General features: G+C 38.1%; 2 protein-coding genes across 4 annotated transcripts in view; both read right to left on the bottom strand.

The window, feature by feature from the left end:
• Window positions 1-6,465, bottom strand: part of Ptp36E (protein tyrosine phosphatase 36E) — an 89,358-nt gene extending 82,893 nt beyond the window's left edge. For 2 of the 3 annotated variants that reach the window (XM_019058887.2, XM_019058888.2), the window contains exon 1: window positions 6,194-6,465. In XM_019058887.2, coding sequence (XP_018914432.1) covers window positions 6,194-6,221 — 28 coding nt within the window. In that variant the 5' untranslated portion in view covers window positions 6,222-6,465. Of the gene's footprint in view, window positions 1-3,517; window positions 3,528-6,193 lie in introns of those variants that run through there. The other variant, XM_072300309.1, reaches the window with a different exon arrangement.
• Window positions 6,466-10,164: 3,699 nt separating this feature from the next.
• On the bottom strand, window positions 10,165-15,478 carry LOC109042254 (cathepsin L). The gene is made up of 7 exons (XM_019058906.2): window positions 15,234-15,478; window positions 14,321-14,522; window positions 13,453-13,604; window positions 12,836-12,932; window positions 11,814-12,176; window positions 11,319-11,386; window positions 10,165-10,521 (listed from the first exon to the last, which is right to left on the bottom strand). Exons 1-7 carry the CDS (start codon window positions 15,351-15,353, stop codon window positions 10,399-10,401), a joined length of 1,125 nt encoding a protein of 374 aa, XP_018914451.2. The 5' UTR covers window positions 15,354-15,478; the 3' UTR covers window positions 10,165-10,398.
• Window positions 15,479-25,326: the final 9,848 nt, after the last annotated feature.

The following is a 25,326-nucleotide window of genomic DNA, read 5'->3' as shown; positions in this document are numbered from 1 at the left end:
AGGCGGGCGTGATGCCTTGATGTGATGATCCTTTCATCCGTGCCCTATTATTTGTGTGTGGGACATCCCTTGTTTCCAAGGTTACGGGACACGGGCGACAACAGCTAAGGTCACCCTTTTCGTGTTCATCCTGGCTCCGTTAGTTAGGCTCCCGATTCATTCTTTACAATTAACGCTACCGCTGAGTGCGATCAATGTACAGGTCAGCGTTTCCTCTCCGTTGAATAAGCTTTTTTTTTTTTTGGTGTTTTAAACAAGAGTGTTTATTATTGTGTTTACATGGTGGAACTACATTTGACAGAAGATAGCCGGAAGGCCTTATATACATTTTAAATTTGAAACCTATTTGTTGGATAAGCTTGGATTTTATTCATTAAATCTCGGTTGTAAAAACCGCGCTTGGGATTCAATCAGTGTGTCAACATCTAAACTAAGAAAAGAGCGTATCTCCAATTTTTTGACTTTACAAATGGAGAATTTTCAGGGGTTTGAAATATGGTGAATTTTATGTTTAAGAGAAACTACCTACTAAGTACATTGAGCCGGAAAGTGCTTCCAAGACTTAATGTCCACCTACCTTTCGTTATCCATTAAATAAATGTCCACCGCTATTTATGTCCACTAAACGTTAAGTCCAGTCTTTTTTAAGTCCACATGATTTAATGTCCAACCATGAATATGTCCAAAATTGTCCAAATTGTGGATATGTTATGTCCACATTTTTTTCTTCTCATTTAAATGACAGGAACCACCTCAAAAATAAATGCACACTACTACTACCTTCATTCTTAAAAACATTTCATTCATGATCAAGTCATGAAAGAGTTAGTTAGTTAGTATAATTTTAAGACATTCAGCGTCTCAGGCTATCAACATCTTTACAGATAATTTTGAAAATGTGAGTATATACGAAAATTTAGATTTTTAAATTAAGAGAGGTGAAGAGTTAAGAGTACAGACTCTAAGAGCAGATTAAAACATATGTTCATGTGTACACTGTACGGATATGATAAGATGAAAACCAAAGTGGGAGCCTAGGAAACGCTCCAATGCCAAATTAAACATTTACAAAAGTCCTCATTAACTAGTTATTTCGTGCGCCTTCAATCTTGTAGGATACTGTGCAACACTTCTGACGCGAAATAGTTGCTTAAAGCGTTGCGGCGCGGCAGGCAACCAGCGTGACACGCGCATAGGCGCCTACAAACCTAACGGGATACCTCACGCATTGCGCAGTGCGTGAAGTATCCCGTTAGGTTTGTAGGCGCCAGTGCGCGTTCTGCGCTGCTAACACGCCGCTCCGCTCTGTCTTAGGCTCTAATATTTAAACTCACGGAGTCAGCGTTTTTCAACTCATGATTTTGAAATTTTTGCACTCTCTGCATTGATTATTCCCTTTTAAACTGATGAAAAAGAAATATGTACTACTGGAAAATATAATGTGTTTTTTGTGAATATAATAGTGGTTTCGTGTCAAATTTAATGATTTCCAAAGCATTCAAATTTATTCTTTTATGTTTTGGGCTTTTACTGTGCTGCAGCGTGGTGTAAGCGCAACCAAACGCTCAAAATTGGACGTATTTGACTCAAGGAGGTCGATGTACAAATAAGTTAAAAACAAAAAATTGCGTGCTTCTTAGTTTTTTTCCTCTTTTATTAATTTTTATATAGTTTCTTTCATCACAACTACGGCTCATTGAGATTCATATCGATGCCATTGCTTTGAAAAGATTTTACAAATATTTACCACGTTTTAAAAACGTAAATGTTTTTAAAAATGAAGCAATCAATTTCAAAAAAAAAGAATGTACATTTAAGGCATATTTTATATCGGAAATTTCAAGGATAGAAATGAAACCAAGTATTTACCAAAAACAATTTGAAAAGATGAATCAAAAGAAGAAATTAACATTTCATTTAAAATATGAATTACGATAACAACACCTCATTCTCTCTTAATTTTCTCATTTCGATATTGTCAATCTAATTTTACACACGGACTAAAATATGACGCTTGAATTTGATTTTAGTGGACTTTACATTTGTGGACTTAACTTAGTAGACGTTTAAGTAATGGACTTAATAATAGTGTGGGCTTTAGAACTGTGGAAGTAAAAATTGTGGACGAAAAGTCTGTGGACGTAAAAACGTGGACATTAAGTCCGTGTATAGCCGGAAAATATCCTTGATTTTTAAAATGGATAATAATTAGTATTAGAGGAGAGGTTACAAAATTAAGTAATCTTCTAAAATACACGGGTTTAAATGGGAAATGCCACCTGATGATGTCACAAGGCGGTAAATTTCCTCAATTTTAATTCTATTTTTCTATAATTTTCACTAACGGAAGTAAATGATCAAAAATACCTTGAACTCAGCTCATCTAGCACTGTCAGATGAAGCAATAAACTTTTTGGTGCGAATTCTCCATTTCCGCTCATATTCTAGTTTTTACAGGAAATTACCAAGTCTATTCTCTGAAAATTTACTGAGAATCTTTCTTTTGAGCAGTGTGCGGTAAAAACAGAAAAATCTCAGTTTGTGATTTCTTTCTGTGATTTTTTAGTTTCCCGTAAAAAAAAGAAAAAGACATACAAGCAAAATCGTACAATAAACACCAAAATCAAAAAGAACAAAGCGCATCTCCTGGATTTTTATAGGAAATCTTCGCACCAAGAGCAATAATTAGGGATGTTTTAAAAAAAATCTGATATTTTTTCCATTAAAATAATCAAGTGTGATGAAAATTGTGTGACGTCAAAACCTGGGACACGCATGTTTCCAGGTATCGATGGGAACAATTTGCACAAAATTGAAATTTCGAGGAAAAAATACTTCTCACTTCACCAAAGAAATAATTACGTGCACCAGTTAATATTTCAGTATGGACTTACTTATGCTAAAAAGAACTTTGTGCAAAAGAACTGTGTTCTAAAATACACGGGTTTAATGCCGCCTGATGATGTCACAAGACGGTAAATTTCCTCAATTTTAATTCTATTTCTCTGTAATTTTCACTAATTGAAGAAATGATCAAAAATACCATGAACTCAGTTCATTCAGCACTTAATAGGGCTTACGCATAGGGTTAACGTGCAACATTGTACCTTTTAGCTAAGTACGTTCAGTTGTGGAAGTGAAAATTACCATTTCGTAATTCATTTATTCTGGGTGTCACAACTGAAAAACTTCATCACAGCAAGGAGATTTTTTAAATCAATACTAATAGTTTACTAATAGAAAAAAATTCGCTTCAAAAACGCAACGAGAATTCCTCCCAGAGTAACGCGGTACTGGCAAGGAAACGATTTATTTTCCATTGTGCAGCAAATCTGATTCTCCGCAGTGCGAAATGAAGTGATGGAAAAGTTCCTCGAACTCGCCAAAGAGCGTAATCCACTGTTGATCACGGAAAGCCGGATAAAACGCGGTTAACACTATTGCGTTTCCCGAGCACTTAATTTTGCCTTCCTCCACAAATTCAGGGGAATCGGGATGAAAGGTCTCACGAATTCACCGAAAGAGAGTAATCCGCCGTTAAGCCTCGAGCATGGAAGGCCCGATAAAATGTGGATACCACTTTGCGGCTCTCTAGCACTTAATTCTGCCTTCCTCGCCAAATTAAGGCTCCACTAGACGGGGCGTGCAATCCAGCACCGCAACAACCTTTATATCCTCCAAATTGCACGCAAAACCCGGTAGATGTATAGGAAGTTTTCTAATTTAACACGTGAGCGCAAAATCACCATTCGCTGTTCTCGCCAATTTGAACTCCCTGCACTGAAAAAAAAATCTCGGTGTATTTACTAAGAAAAGGGTAAAATTACCAAGAATTCAGGGTTCTATGTGATCCCAGTTTTTTCTTGGTAAAATTACCATTTATAAAATTGGTAATTTTACCGAGAAATCTCGGTAAAATTATTGAACTTTCTTGGTAATTGTACTGGACCTTGGTAAAAACGCCAATATTTTTTATCGACTGTGGTAGAATTACCGAGATAAAATGGCAAAGTTACCGGGCATTGATTACCAATAAAAGTGGTATTCTTACCTGAAAAAAACAGTAAAAATACCGGTTTTTAGGTAAGCTTACCAGTCTGTCTTGGTAAAATTACCAATAATTGGTAAAAAAAAGTGAGATGGTGAAGGTACCAACGGACCTTAGTAAAAACGCCGAGAATTTTTTTTCAGTGTGCTCACCAAACAATTAACTAAAGTTTGTTTAGTCACATTAGTCGCAATATTAGTTTCAGTCCGTTTCGGAATAAAATAATTTTTCAAATTCTCCGAGTTTCTCTTGAGATTACAACGAGTTCAGCATAGCTGGAGAAACATGATAGATGTAATGAAAACGGTAGATGTATCGAAAGTTTTCAAATTTAACACGTGAGCGCAAAATCATCATTCGCTGTGCTCGCCAGTTTGAACCCCCTGCTCGTCTAACAACTGAAGTTTGTTTGGTCAAATTAGTCGCAATATTAGTTTTAGTCCGTTTCAGAGTAAAATTATTTTTTAAGTTCTCCGATTTTCTCTTGAGATAAAATCGAGTTCAGCATAGCTGGTGAAACGTGACCACTGGGTTTCAAATTCCAGGCACTAGTTTGGTTTCAATCACCAATTCTGTAATGAGTTTGATTTTGAGTTTTCAACAAACGATAAGTGTGAAATCATTGAATCCAATTTTAACTGTAGATAGCAAACTCTCCGTTACGGATTCATGGCAGATTTGAAGTTATGAAATAATTTACACGTGTTCCGCTTGAAATTCTCATAAAGGCGGGTATCTTCAGGTGTTTCAACAATCTCCCCATAGAGAGGACCGTCGGGATGAGAATTTTCATAAAATCACTAAAATATATTAATCCTTCGTTGAGTTTTGAATGTCGAAAAAATGCGGATGCCATTATTGCAGCACTACGTGCTGCTCTTCTCGACTTTTCAAGGCGGTAGCCGCAAAGAGAGTAATCAATTGATGATCTTGAAAAGTTGAATTCATTGAGGATAGTATTAACGGCTCCTATGCATTGAATCTTGCCTAGCTTAAAACGGAAGGCAAATCGAGGTAAGATCAGTCTCATGAGACCAGTAAAGGAGATTTATAGAGTCCACGGCTGATAAAGACAAGTTGGTTAAAATGTGGATACTGCTATATTGCGGCTTCTGAGCCCTTAATTTTGCCTACTTTCTCGAGTGAAGGAAAATTAAGATCAAACGATTATGCATACATTAAGCCGCTTTTATAGCGCAGATTGGATCCAGGAGGGAAATCATAAATGAAGTTACGTACTTTTTCACACAGAGAATAAAGGAGGACAGGAAGTTTACAACGCCGTGAACCAGAACATTTTTGCAGTCTCACCATCGTTTTGCGGCTTCTGAATACTGGCTTTTGCCTACCTCAAAAACTGAGGGCAAATCGAGATGAGGGACTTGGAGGAAAAGGTGCATAAGTGCAGTTTTTGAAAAAATTGAGATATTCATGACCTCAACTGAAACTAGTTTGAAAGTAATTCTGTGAAAAATTCACGACTTAAGTCCAACTTTAAAGCATCAAAACTTTAAACTTCCTGTCTGCCATAAGGCTCCATATAATTTTGAAACTTAAAACACGTATTTCTTGAAATAGCAAAACCTGTACTTATGCGTCTTGTCCCCCAACCCCCTCAGCGGGCCGATTGTTGAAACTAATCGACAAAGAGATACACAATGAAGACAAAAGGGATAAGGTGGGATCCTATTGCGGTGAAAGCGAGTGGTTTCAATGGACAGAGGGGATAGGTAATAGACTACCTAACGGCAATACACGAGAGACCCTTTAGTTAGTTCATCATTTCCCCCCTTAGTCTATAAGAACCGCTCATTTCAACCAATACACGAAAAAAAAGTATCACAATCCCAACTATACTCCTAGCTGATTACGCGCCACATATGAAGAGTAGTTGCACAATTCAGAGGTATAGTTAAGTCGGCTAAAAGTGTGGTTGGATTAACTATACCGCTGGCTGGTGCCTTTACACTTCCACCTGGTGCAACTACTCTCATGGTTGGCGCCAAAATCAGCTGGAGGTATAGTTGAGATTGTGATACTTTTTTTCAGTGTAGGATCGCTCCCTACTCCCTATGTCTCCTTTGTCTACAGCTTTGTCAATCAATTTCAATAATTACCCCACAGATAGGGCTTTAAGGAACTCACCGAAAGAGAGTAATCCACTGTTGAGCATGGACAGCCGGATGGTGTTGGGTATGGACACGAGGGACACGGTGGCCGAGGGTTTCTTCTTCTTGGGCTTCTCTTGGTCGACATAGCGCGAGGACGATCGGGACCGGTGCTTCCGGTGTCCGGTCGACTGGCTGGCCGCCCCGGCCGCCGAGTACGTGTGCGAAGACAGCTTGACAGCGAACGAAAACACGCGCGAGAAGAACGGACGAACCTAACCTCACTCCCGAAGACGAAGTCGAAGACGAAGTCGAAGACGAAGTCGAAGACGACGGGACGCGCACTCCTTCCTGGCCGCAGCTTCCGCGGACACGACTTCCACGAGTGGAGTGCGGGATCGGGAAAGCGAGGAGTCGTGGGCGGGGGCGGGGGAAGAGGGGGATGGGGGGGATGCGCGCGCACGGTAGCGTCACGTGGCGCCGCGCTTTTCGCCTGGCAGCTGCTGAAACGCTGAAATCTTCCCGGCTCGGGTTTACAGCATCCGAGCGGTCCCACCACCGGGGCTAAGTGTAACCGGTCGAGGAGGAAATTGGATGCCCCTTCAAAGGGCCGTCCTGCCGCGTGAGCAGAGATGCAAAATTGCATGCAATTTTGCCCAAAGATATTTCGAAATGAAGTTTCCTGATATTTTATGAGATGAAAAATCAAAATAAACTTTCATGAAATCTTGAAATACAATTTTATGAATTTTTTTGCGAGCTGTCCCATCACCGGTGCTAAAAGCAACCGGTCGAGGAGAAAATTGGATGCTCCTTCAAAGGGCCGTCCCGCCGCGTGAGCAGAGATGCGAAATTGCATGCAATTTTGCACGAAGAAAATTCAAATTGCAGTTGCTTGAAATCGGGTTGTTCATGGGTTGTGCGGGAACAGCTCGAATAAGCGAACGCTTGGTCGCGCGAAAATGTGGGAAAGCCCTCAGAAATGTGGAAGGAAGAGAAATTTTGAAGGGTCATCAGCCGAAAGTCGACAAAAAACTGAAAATAAGTCATTTTTTTAAGATTGGTGGGAAATTTCGTGGAAAACCGATGAGAAAAATGTGGAAGCTTGGAAGATTCTGCACTCCTGATTTCATCAGATGAAATATCAATTACTTTTTTTTAAATTTGAAAATATGATGTAATGTAATCTTGTATGGTATATTTTCAAAATACTTTACACGCTGCAATACGAAACTATAATGCGGAGAATGAAACTGTAAAAAAATGATGATATTTCAACTTTTTTTTATTTTTAAGTATGACAATACTTCCGTTTCTCATAAGAAAGTGAAACATCGGTTGGCTGAAAGAGTTTCAAAACATTTAGTAAACTTTTCCGAGAATGAAGAAGTAATTTGAAATAAAGACGAAGACAAAAAAAATTCAAAATACAATTTCATTAAATTTTGTAATGTTTCAAAATGCAAATTCATATGATCTCTTAAAATGCGATTAAGCTTTTGAAATAGTTTAACGAGGCTCCAAAATACTTAAAAATAGTAAAAATGTAAGTTTGGGGGGAAGAAGCCGCCAGTTAAACCTTCAACTTTTTTGCCGAATTTTTGGTCTTTGCAGCAAGTTACTTCCTCAATTCCGGAAAATTCTACGAGATTTTTTCAAAACTTTTTCAGCAGCACGATCTTCTTTATTGCAGTTTATCACATATCTTAGGAAAGAGCGATATTTAGAATGCCTTCAATTGATAGAGTAGGCAATAGTGGCTACTTAGGAGCCGCAATAGTTGTATTCTCAGAATATCAATATAACAATATGCATACCCAGGATTTAGCTGTGCTGAGGAAAAATATCGTTTGAACATGCAGATGTTGACAAATTTCTGTCAATTTTATACGAATTTTTTTATAATACTTTTGAAAATTTTACTCTAAAACAGAGCATTTTACCGTCAACATTTCTATTTTTTCTAGTTATTTCGAGGAAAATTGGACGTATTTCTATCAAACGGAACTATGTGCATTATGACGTGAGCTCTATTATGCGTGTATTCTTATGGGGCTCATGTCTTAATGCACATAGTTCCGTTTGATAGAAATACGTCCAATTATCAATAACTTTCCTCAAACATGAACATTTTATGGGAGTAATTTTGGCAATATCTGAATGGTCTTACGACATATTTTTCCTCGCCGCGGGAAAACTGATAGCCTGCTGCACGGTGTGGTTTGCGCTTTCAACGCCCAACGCGCTGAACTCGCATCATGGGTGAACTTTGTTACGACGGTTTTCTTCCTTAATTTTGTGAGGATTCCACGAACGGCGCGTTTGAACCCGCTCTGTGACCGCGCAAAACTGACCTGTTTGACGTGAAATCACCAGAGTTCTAATGATTTCCCTCTTTCACGCCCCGGGCTCGATTTGCAAAGGTTTCATTTTCCACGACACGAGTCTTGTGTGCGGAAAGAGCATGGTCGCCGTCGTTTCTTCCCTCGGCGACGGACACTAATACGAACCCGATCCTCAATAATAAATTGGCCACTCGGTCCCACGAAGCCATACATCCACCAACTCTCTGCACGCAGTTAAACAAACACACAGATTAATCTGCTGCGGGTCTAAAACTGTCAGCACAATGGACGGATGTATCGCTGCGAGCCGACGACAAATCGCACGTTCTTCGCAAAGCCCGGCTTGGGTAAGGGAGGGTTTAATACCAGTTGATAAGCATTGCCGGATTCAGAACACTTCGAACGAGGGAGCGTAAGAGGGGCCCGAGGGTTGCCCCTAGGAAATTTTCAAAATCGTCAAGCAAATATGCAGTTTTAGTCAATTTCGTTTTGAATAACACTGGTCAACAAATTTTTATTTTTGTAGATTTGCCTTAATTTGATTGAATTACCTTTATTGTTTTCTCTATCGTGCACAAATTTTCCGGGAGATTGATTTTACTCTGGAAAAGCTAGATTTTCAGGGAAAAATTTCGATTTTCCCGGAGAATTTCGATCTGACCCAGAAAACCGGAGGTGGTGTCCGGAATCGGCGCTAAAAATCTAGTATTTTAGCACGTTGGAAGCAAATTTACTCGTATTGACCGGTGTAATATTTCTAAATCCAAGCGCCTTTCCTTCCTTTTCCCCCTACCTTCCTTCTTTCTTTTTTCCTCTTCTTCTTCCTCCTTTCTTTTGGGTGAACTGGGGGGTGTCCTTTTGAGTTGCCCTTCTTTTGCGGAAGCTTAGCTTTAACCTCTTCCGTTATTCTCGTTTGATAATAAATAAGTTTAATGTTCTGAAAATACTTTTCTCCTTCCAGCTCCACATTTTTTCAAGGATGACTCCCGTAATTTTAATTCACTTGCTATTTGATGCTTATCGTATTTCAAAAGTTTTGACTTCATCATTCTCCTTTTATCATGAATTTGCATAAAATTTTGAAGTGAACTCTAGTCATGCACGTTAATACTCAAACGCCCTTGACGCACTTCCTTATACGGTAGGTTTCGCTATCAATGAAAACCATTGTTTAATTTATCCGTGATATTTTATTTAAATTAACACTCGTATTTACACAGCTATATAAAACTCACGCCATTTTTTTTTATAAAAGCAGTAGTATAAAAAGTTCATAAATAAGACATTACATGTATAGGCTATTGCGAGGCATACTAATTAACAACAGTTATGCACAACAAGTTTGGATTGAGGATGCATTTTCTCAACTCCATAAAAATTACAAAATTCGATAGTAATAAATATGACTTGATCACTTACTAAATAATAATACTTGGGCACAACTTACATCCATAACCCCTCTTAAAATCATTCCTGAACATTTTCAATCCACAAAAAGATACATCTATTTTTCAGTGGTTCGAAACAATTACAGTCTCAAATACATGCAGCGTGAAATGAAAACATACATCACAACAAGTTTACATGAAGCAATGAATAAAATACATAAAAAAAATATGAATTTCTGCGTCCGGTTAACATTGCAATACTGAAATTTAAGCATTAAATTGAAATGACCGTGATTATCAGCAAAAAATAAAATAAATTTATAAATAAATTAAGTAATTGAATGTGCAGTAAAAAGTACACACGATATGATGATACATCAAAGTAATAACAAATTCGCATTAACGTAATGCAACTTTAAATCATTCATTCAGTCTCATGATAATATTTAAATGCTATCGTCAGTCTTTTATTTAAGGCGCTAGGCGCCTAAATTAAATTAATTAATAAATTAATTATCGTCGTTTTCCTCGGTCTCCTCCGAGTCGTCATCATCATCTACCTTCATGACTGCCGAGCTCACAACCTCGTTGATTCCGCAAGTACCATCGCCGCGATATACTTTAAAGTATCCCTGCACAAAAAATTGAAAATAATTATTAGAATAAGTAAGTTATGCTAGTCATGGGATCGTGTATTCTTCGTATCTGAGACAAAATTACGTAACTACATTTCAACGCTGCAACATTGCCCCTCGCAAATCCTAATATTACCAGGAAACTGTTGGTAATTTCTGACTGCAAGCACCGATTTGTGTTCTGATTTGGCACAAATTAGCGACATTTTGAACGGAAACAGACCGCCATATTCTCGTATAACATTGAATTAGTTGATTGATTTTGCAACCTTGTAATTAAGTTATGTTTTTTCATCTAAAAAAACAAAATAATTGATCTTTGCATTCCACCGATCAGCAAAATTTTTCACATGAGTCCCGTAAAGCATGTAATCTTACGAAGAACAACACTCAGGCGGAAATAGAGATTAGCCCTTACGTCAGAGAGGCGGCGATATGCATTACTGATCAAACTAAGTTAAAAAAATAAAACATTTATATTTATTATTACTGCAGAGGCAAACGTCCATATCCATGCTCGTCGAAAGGCAATGTTATCGTCATCAACATTGAACGTGACATGTGTATTATTTTTGGCCTACCATGAGATATGAAGGCGAATCTTCGGGTCATTACTCTCGCACAAGTTTAAAATGTTTTATTAAGTTTTGAACATCGCTCAAATTTTTAGCAGTATTCTCAGAGGTCGAGTGAAAATTCCATAAATTTGAAATTGACCTTGTGGTTCCGTCATATTTATTTTTGAAATTGATATAAAATTGGTCGAATAAAAATTGAAAGCAATGAAAATTTACCTTTTCTCCCCACTCTGTGCCCCAGCTGTTCTTGATCGTCCAATATGGGATCGAGCCTTCTGGTACCTCTGCAAACAAGAAAAGTAAAGCAATTAGAATGAGAAGGCAGGTGTTTGATTTAATCCGATGAAATAAAACTGAATTAATGGAATCGTTGCATCCATGTTTGATTGAAAATAATTCATTGCAAAACGTTGTCGATAAATTTTGAGACTCTATGAAAAATGCAGTAATTGAAACAGAATAGAATACATAATTATCTCGTTAAAAATGAAATTCTTATTGTCAATTTACCTTACAGACTTTTTTTTTTGTAAGTGCTGTTATTTATTTCTATTTGTTAAACACCCTGTTCTCTCATACCTCTGAACGTGTACCTCACTGTACCTCATATACCACTGAAGCTCAAAATAACTCCTAAATCATTATTGTGGATATTGAGCATAGTTTGCCTCTTTACATATTTAGGTTTAATTTTAAGCGCTGGATACTTACTTTGAATACCGTATCCGACGATGAGGACACCATGATTCAGCTTTGAAGGGGAGCAGTCCTCTTTACTCGGGTGCATGATCCCTCCGAGGTACCACTGTAAGGGTCTCGCATTGATCCCAGCCGACAAGGGCCCAAGTTTGTACATCCACTTGGCGATATTCTCCTCCTTCTTACTGAACACCATCACATCCTTGACCTCGGCGATGATTTGGCTCCTGTTGAGGATGCAAATGCTGTCGTCCTCCAAGTACGGGTAGTCGTCAGCGGCCACCAATCCGCCCAGATTGTCAGCCAACTCCCGAACCGCGTCCGTCATGTAGCCACCCATACAACCGTGGTTTTTGCTATCGCAGTCTACGAGTTCTGCGAGAACAAGAGAAAGAGTTTGATTAGATTTTGTCCAGGTTTTTCCCCCAGTAATTTTAAGCACATGAAAAATAAGATTATCAGATGAATAAAAATACTATATTGCCATCCAAAGGAAGAATGCCATATGAGCCTTCAGACGTTGCCAAACTTCTTTCGAAAAATTACAATTTTTTGGACTAATATGGGAGTATTAATCCTTCAAATTTTTGTGAAATTTTGTTCGTAATTTAGTCTAAAGTGTCTGAAAATTTCAATAAAAAAGATTCGTTACTATCCTTACAAATTGGTATTTGCTGAGAATAAATTTGGCAACATTTGAATGTCCTTACGGCGTTTTTCCTTAGCACAGCAGTGCACTTCAACGTCATACCAACGTTTCAAAAATCTACTCCATTGTTTAAATGCGTACTTACACGCCATTTCCCAAAATTTGAACAGATCTCTTTTTGCATGTTTCCATTCGCGTGATCATCTACGGAAAAATTCCTTCAGCAAGGAGACATTATTTCATAAGAATTTTTTGTGTAAAAATAAGTAAGATAATAGATTTTGGGTTTTTCGGGGAAGAATACTCTCTGGTATCTGTATGATTCCCACAGATGTAAAAACTCATTCATCACTCATTACTCTTACAATAAGGAATATAAATTTACCTTGTTCCGATAGCGTGACCAAATTGCCAGTTTTTCGAGCTAATAAACCTTCGATGTTCCCCGTAGTTGAAAATGCCCAACAAGAAAAACAAGACCCCTGCAACATCAAAAAAAAAATGTTCCAATTAATTTTCATTTTATTGAAAACTGCGGAGGCTTCCTTTAAAAACAAACTTTATGATAATTCAAGTTATTTGAAAAAAGCAAATTTTTTATACAGAACTACTTTTCCAAGAGATAATAATGATTGGAATTCAAAATTGACTAAGAAAATATGCATCTACCTTGATGTTTAAAGCTTGAGTCCTCAAATATCACAATTTAACACCGTATCTATTGTGTCCAGCTCAATAAATTAAATTAAATCGTCTGTAGATGCAGTTTCAATCAAATCACTAGTCAAAATAAACGTGTTCAGCTCCTAATTTTTATAAGAATGGTTAAAATGTTACCGCAGAACATTGCCTCACTCTAGAGAGGCCAATGTGAAATAAAATAAAAAATTTTGAGCGAGAATCGGAACTGCAACTTCCTTTTGTAAATTATTCAATGGATAGTTCAACGTTGAAAAAACGCATGTTACTTTAGATCATTTAAGTAAATTCGAAGAAACTAACCTGCTGTTTCACAGGTGTCACAGCTCCATGACGTCTCCAGTCGTAGTACGCTGGATTCTTGATGTCAATATCGTCTGCTCGATTCTCTTCTTCTTTCAGCTTCTCTTCGTGAGACATTCTCAGACCGTTGTACCGCTGATCGAATTCTTCGGCTAAAAAGATAAAAGGTAAAATCAAATTAATGGCTAATGAAATTTAAATTGGCTTAACGCTTCATGATAAATGTTGCGAATACTAAATTCTATAGTAAAATTTTTTAAACTGATCTCATACGGAACAAAGATTCAGAAGCTCTTTAGAAGCTCTCTTGAAGGAGAAAGTATACTTACACTGAAAGAATTAACTATAGACTGCATTAAGCAAGTTGCGTTGACATTAGTTGTCAGTCCTTTAGTAATACTAATCGATGGCTAAAGGTAAGCAACGGACTAAACTCCATAGTGCCGTAGCTTACCTACAACATATCTCATTTTTCAAAATATACAAGAACTAAAATGTAACTGAGGTTTTTTAAAAAATAGCCACGTAATAGTAAAAGAAGTAAAACAAAAATTCAAGTCATACGAAGGTAAGTTTTTCTTCGGAAGAAATAAAGAAAATGTTGAAATTTTAAAAGACTGCAGATGAGGTACGTGGTTTTCGAAATTAGCTAGCGTAATTCGTTCAAGTGATTAATTCCGAATGAAACATCCAAATCTCACTTTTAGAGCAAATAGTTTCAGGGAAAAGAATTGGTCCCTTCCGTAAGAAATATTCATGTTGTAACACTTTGAATATAGCTTGGTTGGAGGCTACTATCTTGATTTTACGAGAGTTCTTAGAAACTTTATCTCATAAATTAAATACGAGTTGCGAGATAGAAACTTACGGGTCAAATCGGCATACTGCGTGATCCCATATTTGGCTGTCCCCTTTTCTTTTCTCTTCAGCTCCTCGATTGCGTCCAGGTTCTTTCTAAATATGTTGAATCTCTCAAGGTATTCATCAAAATTCTTGTATTGGCGTTTGTACGTGTTCTTAAATGATTTAAAAGATGTTAGAGTCGGGCCCAGATTTGATACATTCAATTTCTGAAAGTGACCAAGAAATTCAATCAATTAATTATTTCTGTGTAATTTGACAGTTTGTAAATACTTGTTCGATACTTTTGATGGTTTATTCGATACTTTATTTAGACTACATTTTGCAATCAGGAACTACTATCCATATGTCATCCTTAAACGCAATAATTAACGTAGGGAAACTAATGGCACATAAGTTGTTTCTAAAATGAGCCAGAAATAGTAGTTCCTTATTGCTAAATGTAGTTAATCTCATTTTTGCGCTTAATGAGGGAATGGAGTTCCATTAATATCTGGCAATTACGTACCCTCAGCATTTCAAGTAAGAATTTTTAGTAATTTTCTCTCAAAACTACGTGTTCCTGACTGCAAACATTAAAATGCCCGAATTCAGGATTGGTTTGACATACTTAAGCGTTTTTCGTCCCAATATATTTGTAGAGCTTTTCTTTACACTTTCGCATCAATAACTAGTACGTCTTGAATATTCAGAGACTTAATAAAGTCGGAAAAAATGTTCTAATTGCAACGCCCTTTTCTCAGTCTTAAGAACGTATACACATCAAATCAGGAATTAAGTTACCCTGAAGACTTACTGAATTTATTTCGGAATATCTCTAAAATTTCTCTACTTTAACGATGAATAATAATTTATATTTGAGGAGAAATGAAGCTCGGAAAATAGTTTTGATGAAAGTAGCAAAAGAATAGGCAAATTACCTGCATGACTTTGAAGTCCATTGCATCAAACTTCAAAAAAATATGTCTCGGCGCTCCGACTGTTGTGGACAAAAAGAACTGGAGGGTAGTGAAAAATACGATGTATTTGAACGCACACATGATGAAAAGACTCGTGTAATCCAATTAAAGCACTAGCACAATCACAATGAGCGCACTCTCAACGCGACTGGAAATTGATGGTTACTCAAAGGTGAGTTGGAAAGTACTGAAGGAAATCCGATGAAATAATTATATTAAATACTAAATCTATCTTATCAAAGACCATTGAAATGAATTAGTGGAAATATTTCTTGTTGAAAATCATGCTCCCTGTCGCTGCATACTCATTGTCAATTCATTGGAGACGAGAGTTCTCACGCTGCCACTTGAAGATTTATTTTATTTTTGAATCAGATGTAATCCACCGGGTACTTTTACTGCGGTGTATATTTATAGATGTGAATCCTTCTCTACGGATTAAGCGTTGCACTCCATTATAACTGGTCTAGACTATGATAAGAGAAATATTTCCAGTCGAGATTCCTCATAGTTTTATACAACGTCTGCAGGTCGCCATGTAAAATGTTACGTCACACTGAAAAAAATTCTCGGCGTTTTTACTAAGGTTCGTTGGTACCTTCACCATCTCACTTTTTTTTACCAATTATTGGTAATTTTATCAAGACAGACTGGTAATCTTACCTAAAAATCGGTATTTTTACTGGTTTTTTTTCAGGTAAGAATACCAATTGGTAATCGATTCCCAGTAAATTTGCCATTCGCATCATTTTGCATCTCGGTAATTCTACCACAGTGGATAAAAAATATTGGCGTTTTTACCAAGGTCCAGTAAAATTACCGAGAAAGTTCAATTATTTTACCGAGATTTCTCGGTAAAATTACCAATTCTATAAATTTTAATTTTAATAAGAAAAAACTGGGATCAAATAGAACCCTGAATTCTTGGTAATTTTGCCCTTTTCTTAGTAAATACACCGAGATTCAGTGCAGTTCTCCTTGAACCAAAGTTAAAAGCTATTCGTTTTTTTTCTAAATTATTCATCCCATACTTTTACATATTATCTTTCATAGCAAACTGATGCTATCTTGAAGGTTGGAAGTGTCCATTAAGGTGTAAAATGCGTTGTTTTAAAAAAAAGTCAAGAGTGAACCCTATTTTCAGACTGTAAGCGAAAACAGGGATCCTGAGGTAAATTTTATGGTGACGTTTCCTTTTTCCGAATGATCGAAAAGTAGAAATTTGAGTTTTTGACACTTTTTATCCTAAAGAGCGAGTTGACAACGATGAAGTTAGTTTTTTGCTCGTTGACGACATAAAAGTTGCATCAGTGACAAATCGCACAGAGTGCAATTCAGTACCTTGAACAAGGTTGGTAAGAATTTTCTTCTCATCATTTCTGAAAATTGAAATTTTTGGGCTGTCAGAAAAACAATCAACTGTCATCGATATGCTGAAAACATCACTGCCGTGAGCGTATGAATGGTTATGGTGCGAAACCACGTATTTCTGTTTACGACTTTGCAGACTTAGTGTCATGTTCATATTTCCTTTCAAAAAGTAGATAACATCATTTCTTCAAAACCTCCTTGATTTTACTTCTCTGTTGGCAGAATATTGCGTAGAAATTTCAAGCTGAAAAGTCGGCTTGTTTCTCTTTAAAAAAATAAAATAGGTGTGGAAATTTTGAAACACCAAAATGGAGATACGCTGTTTTGCACTTCGGCCATCGATATACCCGTCTCAATCCCCGTAGAAATGCAAGAGACTGGAATCTTCCGTAACTGTGTTTCTCACGGCTGCCTAACAGTAAGCCTCAATTTTAACAATTTGTATGCGCTTGTGAGCTGTAGTTTTCCGACCATTGAGTTAAATCAAGGTTTTTCATACGAATTGTTTTAGCGTTCACAATCAAGTCAAAAATTACAGGTAAACAAGAGGCTCCTTCAAGAAAGAGAAGAACCCATCTGGGACTCTCGTATTCTGCATCTGAAGGATGAAACCCGCCGCTAATCCGTCTGCCTATCAAAAACACTCGTGAAATTATTCCACTGAAAATATCTGAATCCTTCAATGATAAAACCTCGCAAGTCCATTATCCGATAGGTCTCGAATTGTTCGCACTCGAATGGACTCAAGGGCTCACCGATTCAACTAAAGTATTGGCAAAATTACGATGCCTTCAGTGGCGAGGCGTGAATGGTTGATTTTCGATATTTCCCCCATTTAAAGTTACGGTAAAAAATCGATGATTAAGATGTTTGTTAAGAGCACCTTGTTTATCGATCCTTTTCCATAAGTTTAAATGACAGATCGATCGGTATATCGCAAAGTACGCCATGCCAGTGGATGCCTTCATCACGCGGACCGCGACAAGGAGCCATCGGAAAAAAAGGGATTTAGCATTTTTCGAGTGGTCTGCAGCGAGATGAACCCGGAGCTGTTGAGACTGATCGAGATCAAATCAGCGCAAAATTATTGAAAAATAGAGCAAGTTCTTTCACAAGTGTTTAGAAGCCCTTACTCTGGGGTCCCTGGAGGATTCCGCTCACTTGCACTGAATCACGTACTCTATTCTTGGTCTTTCCATCGTCTGTCGATCAAGCACGTTGAGTTTATGCGAGTTTTATTCTCGTAAAACGTTAATCACGTTGCGTTGCACTGGTGACACCCAGGCGAAACTAGTTTTGAAGCGGAATGTAACCGGTGCAACTAAAGTATCTTAATTAATCGTTAGATGCCCGAGCTAGGTCAAATTGACCCGAGGCTTGCCAAAAACAGGTAAACCATGTGCTTCATACGGCTGTTACTTACGAATTTCAGATCTAGGTCTTCAAATAGATCGTTAGAAAAAGAATCAGGCATCAAATTGAAAAAAATCGAGTGTGCGGGAATATTTTTTTTTTTTTTTTTTTTTTTTTTTTTTTTTTTTTTTTTTTTTTTTTTTTTTTTTTTTTTGGGACATACATCCCCAGAAATTCCAAACCAAGTTAAATTGACCAGACCATCCCTCCTGGGGGAGTTGCGCTGCAGGTACGTACGAGCTCTAGATATTCGTATTTAATTACACACATCCTCAAAAATAATTCAAACTGAAAAAAGAGGAAAATCGAGTTTCAAGAAAGCGGAAAATAGTAAAGACGTAATCAGGCCTCGTTTTGTAGCTTTTCTCTCGAATCTGAGCGACACCTCATTGCCAGAGCAGAGCATCGCGAGTTCACGCCTCGCGCCATCGCGCCTTCAATTTTGCGAACGCAACATGGACATCCATCAAGCACGAATAGTTGCACCTCTGCGCCGTCATCAACGCGCGCCCTCTCGCTTGCTCTATTCTATATTATAAGCTCCAAGATTTTTTGCATATCTGGTAACGCCTAGTTCCAGCGTTCTACCGGGGCGGTTTTCATGACTATTGCGGCTATCGACAGGCAATGGAAATTTTGCATGTGTGAGGAATTTGCGATTTGACTGTTGATTCTTATGTGAAAGTTTGCGAGAAAGACGATGGTCCCACTGATTTTCTCTGAAATCAACTCCCAAAATCAAAAAACGCTCTCAATGTTGAGGGCGTGATGGAGGGGATATCCCACGCTATCCTGAGAGTCCACCTCTACACCAAGAAAAACTCTCTATGCAAAGATAGGGAGCAAATACATTAGCAGGTTTGTCATGTTTTCAGTTTTAGAGTACCCGAATAAAGTGGCAGCCTTGTCAATGTATTTGCTCCTTATCTTTGCATAGAGAGTTTGTCTTGATGTAGAGGTGGACTCTCAAGATAGCGTGGGCTATCCATTGCACCCTCAACTTTGAGAGCTTTTTTTGAGCTTTGGAGTTGATTTCAGGGAAATCAGTGGCCCCATCGTGTTTCTCGCAAACTTTTACATAAGAATCAATATAGTCAAATCGCAAAGTCCTCACACATGCAACATCCCTATTGTCTCTAGATGAGTCCGCTCTATTCAGATTTACGAAATACGGTCCAGGTTTTTGCATATGACACGGTAAAGTTGCAAATGAGTGCACGAAGCGTCCTCTGAAGGTCGGGCCGCGTAGGGGCCACAGGGCGTACCCCCCCCCCCCCCCCCCAGAGTATTCTCTACACCCGTGACACCCTCACATACAGCGGATAATAAGGTCTACGCCCGGGGATCATCTTAACTGCACGTTATGCAATTAAACTCGCTGCGACGCACAGTGGATCGAGTCAATCAGAGAGGTGGGACATGAAATTTTCGACCAAAACTGCAAATTTTGATGTTTAATTCGTCACATTTTCAATTGTAAGGGGTGTAACCAATGGGAAATTTCACAAAAAAACCAATGGAGCCACTTTCAGAACTTCAAAATTTGGTATAAACGGAGTGATAAGCGTTTGAAGTAGAGTCCCTTTATACTGAGAGTCAAGACAATTCGGCTCATGGATGTCACAAACGGGAATAAAGATTACACAAATTGAACGTTTTTCGTAATCTTTGATCGGCCCATTCTCAAATGCCTTTCTCCGTTCCTCCTCTCATTCCGTTTGTTCCTTGCCGAACCCGTAATTCCCTGGTCCATTCCAGATTATAATCTTTGCAATTGGTGAAAATGTAATCTTTATTCCTGTTTGTGACACTGTGGAGGCCTAAAATACGGGAACCAATCAGAAATGGATTCAAATTGTCTTGACTCTCAGTATAAAGGGACTCTAGGTGTAACCAATAGGAAATTTCACAAAAAAACCAATGGTGCCACTGAAAGTGGCTTTCAGAACTTCAAAATTTGGTATAAACGGAGTGATAAGCGTTTGAAGTTTCCAAATTTTGTCCGACCTCTCCTATTGATTCGGTCCACTGTGCGACGCCGCGTCGACGGCGGAGGATGATTTGGACGTATTTCTGCCAAACGGAACTATGTGCATTAAGACGTGAGCCCTGAGACATATCAGAGTATATGCATAACAGGGCTCACGTCATAATGCACATAGTTCCGTTCGGTAGAAATACGTCCATTTAACGGAGCCGGTTCCAGAACGTGCGGTCTCGGGGAATCACGTTCCCGTTCGCCGCCCGGAGCATGAACCTCGAGGAAGCGGCGACAAGCACACTTGGAAACGGCGCTCGCTTTATCTCGGCGAGGACTGGATGAGACACTCTACACTCATCCTCAGCTCCCGGGCCCGACTCAGCAGTCACCCGAGAGGAGCATGCCACCGTGAATCAATACCCAATCGATCTCATTCCGTATTTTTAGCTCCCTCGCAGGACCCGACCGCGGTTATGAGACCCGCCAGCCATCGAGTGCCTCCCCGCTCGAGAGCGCGTTCGCGTGCAGTCGAGTACCGTATTATCTCGCCCGGAGTCGAGAGTCGAGACTCTCCTCAGACCGATAACTTTCCGCCTCGCGAAAGCTTCGAGGCTCCGGGTCGATCGGGGATCGGTTTTCGGGCGGATTTTTTGGAGGTTCCTAGCGTGCGGCACCAACAATTGGACGTATTTCTACCAAACGGAACTACGTGCATTATGACGTGAGCCCTGTTATGCATATATTCTGATAGGTCTCAGGGCTCACGTCTTAATGCACATAGTTCCGTTTGGTAGAAATACGTCCAATTTATGATTAAATTCAAACGAACATGGTAAAGGGGGGACCACGATCCTAAGAGTCAGGGGTCCCGTCCAATTTTGAATTTTTAGGGGTTAATCTTGAGTGAAATACTGTACTTTTCAATTCTATTGCAATTGACTCGAAATTCGGATTTCTTATGGTCAATGGCCCATTCAACCCTGACTTCATACGACCTGAAACGACCGAGGAAAAAGCCTGGTGCAGGCAGTCTGAAAACCCTGTGCATTGCTCCTATAGCACACTCTAATGTCGAATGATACTGTACAACACCTCTGTCGCGAAATAGTTGCTTGAAGCGCCGTAGCACTCCTCGGCGCGGCGGGCAACCAGCGTAACACGCACATGGGCGCCTACAAACCTAACTAGGATACTTCACGCATTGCGCAATGCGTGAAGTATCCCGTTAGGTTTGTAGGCGCCAGTGCGCGTTCCGCGCTGCTGACACGCCGCATAGCTCTGTGTCAGAATCTAAAATTTAAACTTGCGGAGTCAGCTTTTTTCAACTTATGATTTTGAAATGTTCGCAAGCTCTGCATGGATTATTCTCATTTCAATCGATGAAAAAAAAATATGCATCAAGGAAATTATAATGTGTGTTTTGTAAATTTGGCAATAGCTGATGTGGCTTGGTTCCTTTTTGCTAAACGCGGTCCATTTGATTCCAGAACACTTTGGTTTCATTGGTGAGTGGGGAGTCTGAGTCAACTAGAGAGAAAACGCCAATATCTCACTTTCATTTAAAATAGGATATTTTCAGTTAGTCCACCGAATTGTGCGTGTAGGTAATTTTGATGAGAAAACAGGCATCGCAATGATTGATTTCTCATTTTGTCTCGTTTGTCATTCTCGCCCGTAGCAGATACTGTGCGTTGGCCGGCCACAGGTGTACAGAAGTATGTACTCCTACAATCTCGTGACTAATGGTAGCTGATAAAGCCGGTGGAGCAAAATTAGAATATGTGACGAAACTCAGTTTCAGACACGCCATAATCGAAAACTTCGCTACCATTAGCTTCCTAATCTTCTCGATAAGATAAAAGGATCCAGGAGTTCCGCGACTATCTTGGGGAATATGACGTAGTGGACGTTAACGTCATTTATTGCCTTTAAAATAATCGCCAGACCAATATTGTGCCACTCCTGGACACACTTCAAGACGTAATAGATAATAGATAATAGTGAATCAAGTAGCCAATTATGTAAGGGCTAGATCCTCTCCTTGAGAGAAGGCGGAGAAAAAGAATTGTTTATCTTACGATGCTCATCGTGGACTCCAGGCTCAACTAACTTTTTTAGTCATAGTCATGACGTTACTTTCGGGGGTTGCGATTACTTTTGGCGCGTTTAACAATGCGGCATCGATATCGGGAATTCGGAGCGGAATTAGTGATTGCCACAAAAGTTACTTCACCTAGAAAAGTAGGTTGATTCTGGTGGAATCCACTGTGGCTATGGTGATGGAAACGATTCTTTTTTTCTTGTGGATGATCACGCTAGAAAAATATGGATTTCAGTTTTAGGTTTTTAAAAATTCAGCTCATAATTTTCTTTTAATTCAATTTTTTTTCATTAAATCAAAAACAGTTACATGACAATCAAAGGCAATTTGAAGGGCGATGACACGAAATTGGACAAGAAATGAGGGCACGCCACCTCCCAAAAAGCCTTAGGCAGAAAAAGGGTGTTTGGCAGTTGGGCATTTGAGAGGGCGAAAGAGCACTGTAGAAATGACTCTTATATCCAATGATCTCAGGTGAAATTCTTTGAAAAAGGAAACAAGAAAAGAAAAAATCACACAAATAGCCAGACATGTAGCCTCAAGGATTATTCGGATATTTCTTGAACAATAACATTTGTTCGTCTCTCATTTAAAATAAATAATTAAATAATATACAAAAATAGAAGACTTTTGAGCTATGAAAATCTGGGTAGTGTTTCCTGACTTTTCATAATCAATATTGGAGGTTGGTGGAATCAACTGCAATACAATAGTCAGATTCCCTTTTTCAAAGCTTAAATTTGATTATGTCCAGGAATGTATCAAAATGAGATTTTTAATTCTTCTCTTTCCTCGTCAAACAGAAGATAAAATTTATGAGTGATCCGATCAGAGGGATCTCTTATTTTAGTTGCGTAACTGGTGTGCTCATTTGTGTGTGGTCTTATACTCTTGGTGATTAAAAGATATGTCTTGCTTTATTATCTTAAATTAAACGTCGAATGACTAAACATACATTTCTTCATAAAATGAGCTTTTATGTTACTGCCGCGCCGTATTTTTTGCGTCTCAAATGAAACTGGAGAGTGGCACTTCAAAGGTTCTTCACTCAACTTTATTCGAATGTCGTCGTGAAAGCGAACGAGATCTCTGTGACTAAACCCTCTCATTTCTGAAAGGTTCGATTGGTCGTTGAATTTAGTATTCTTACGTTTATATTGAGTCAAATTAAATAAAATTCGTCAATATTTATTAATATATTTATTTGGTCATCGTTTTCTCTCTCATTTAGCCCCACTTCTTCGATTCGGTTTCCTGCCTGTTTTACTTATTTTCCTTATTCACCCACACTGCTGCGCTAAACGCCGAATGAACACTCGAGTCATCAAATTTCACCAGATAAAACAAAAAGCATGTATTTTTTCGTATTTTATCAGAGGAAATTTGGCAACGCCTGGAGGTTCATATGGCGTTTTTCCTTAGCATGGCAGCATAGATGCGAGTCAGTGGTTATTTCTCCATTATTTAAACGCATTTCTGCACAAACAGTCTCGCTACTGCGGGAAGATTTAAGGGAAGGCTGATATGGCACTCTCTTGGATAGTATGCTATAAAGGAAGACTATGCGGTAAAAAGACGTGAATTGGCCCTGAGCAAGTAGAGAACTTTCCTAAAGTTCCTCTGAACAAAAGCTCATTTTGTATAATGATTCGAGTGAGAGAGTTCTCAGCACGTATACAATTGCCTTATCCATGCGATGAAGCTAAAACTCTTAACTGGCTTAGGCATTGAGTGTCTTAGGGGGTTGGGGATTTTCTCTTCAGCCCGTATACAGTATCTTATTTAGCTTAAGATTTTTGCACCCATTTCTGTAAATTTTATCTTTATTCCAATCCAGCGCTACTATTATTCCTTGAAAATGATACTAATCTTCGGAACTCTTAGTATGTTGAGCTTTTTCCTTATTTTTTATGCTCGATTTTTTACATTCCTACGCACTGTGGAGGAAACAAAAATGAAAAGTTTTTGCGAATGAGAATGTTCTTTTTCCCCATTATCATAACAAATGAGAGAGAAAATGTGTAACATCGCTAATTAAGTCAATCACATACTTGTGTAGCACAAAACTTTTAGATGAGTTTCAATTTATAGACATCAATAGTATAATAAGTTTAAAAAATGATTGTAATTAGGTATTGTTTTTGAAATCTTGCAACCTACTCAAATCAAAGTAAACAAAAACGTTCGATACCCCGATAAATATTGAATTTTCAAACAGTGGTAAAACTAAATCAGTGAAACTCAGAAAAATGAATCGAGGTTTGCTGTCTCCATGGAATATGTACATTTAATCAGTTTTAGGAAACTTAAATGCAAGATACTTAAAAAAATTTTAAGTAACTTTTTTAATAAAAAAGTCACATTTTTGTCTTTACAAAATCCATTGAATTGGAAAATATTATTCACATATATCGAAATATACCAAGCTTCCGAAAGAATCCTAGATTCATTAAAAACTCTTAGAGTTCATTTTTGAAAATTAAAATACAAAGACCAACTTGATATAGTTAGTATATAGTTAGTATTGAAATAGTTTTTTCCTCTAGTTTTGGCTATTTCTAATTATTCTTTCTTTGAAAAAAATGAATCGTTAAAGGCAATTTTCATACTGACAAAAGCTAGTAGTTTCACTTTGGATGGATTAAAGCTTTTGACAAGTTTTACAATCCGATGTATTAGAACCGTTTAGTGTGATTGGCTCCTTGCTATTACATTTTTCAAACTTTTTTGATAGAGACTAGAGAAGAAAACTCACTCTTAGGTAGGAGAGAAAGCAAAATATGCACTGGTGCAAAGTTATCACAATGAGACCTGAGGCTGAAATAAAGTCTTACATAAAGTTTTTAAAGCTTTTTTATCGTCAGAAAGTTTTAACGGCCTGAAGAAAGGAAATACAGAAAATTGGAGCACTAAAACGTCCAGAGTCTTTTGGAACTCATTTCGCCTTCAAGTAGGAAGTTATGCAATTTAACCCACAACGGTGTTATAAATGAGTGGCGTCTATTTGCGGGATTTGCCCTTTGCTCGATCTCATTGTTGCGAAACCTGCGAAAACTGATTTAATACATTGTCACAAATAATCATTGGAAAGTTCTGATTTCAATCAAATCTGCTCAAGCCTCTCATTATTAATTCCTACTTTTTTTATTCGGAATGTGAGGGGAAATTGATGAAATATTTATAAATAT

The sequence above is a fragment of the Bemisia tabaci genome, chromosome 5 (genome assembly GCF_918797505.1).
Source record: "Bemisia tabaci chromosome 5, PGI_BMITA_v3".
In the NCBI taxonomy this organism is placed as follows: Eukaryota; Metazoa; Arthropoda; class Insecta; order Hemiptera; family Aleyrodidae; genus Bemisia; species Bemisia tabaci.
Note: the sequence above shows the minus strand (reverse complement) of the source record. Positions and strands in the feature narration are given on the sequence as shown.

Bases quoted from the DNA above. Each gene is read 5' to 3' on its own strand.
- LOC109042254 (XM_019058906.2), bottom strand. From the start codon at position 15,353: ATGTGTGCGTTCAAATACATCGTATTTTTCACTACCCTCCAGTTCTTT. The intron at 12,177-12,835 runs GTAAATTTATAT...TTGTTCTCGCAG, and splicing joins GGTCACGCTATCGGAACAAG to AACTCGTAGACTGCGATAGC. The intron at 10,522-11,318 runs GTAAATTTTCAT...TTTTTTGTGCAG, and splicing joins GCACAGAGTGGGGAGAAAAG to GGATACTTTAAAGTATATCG.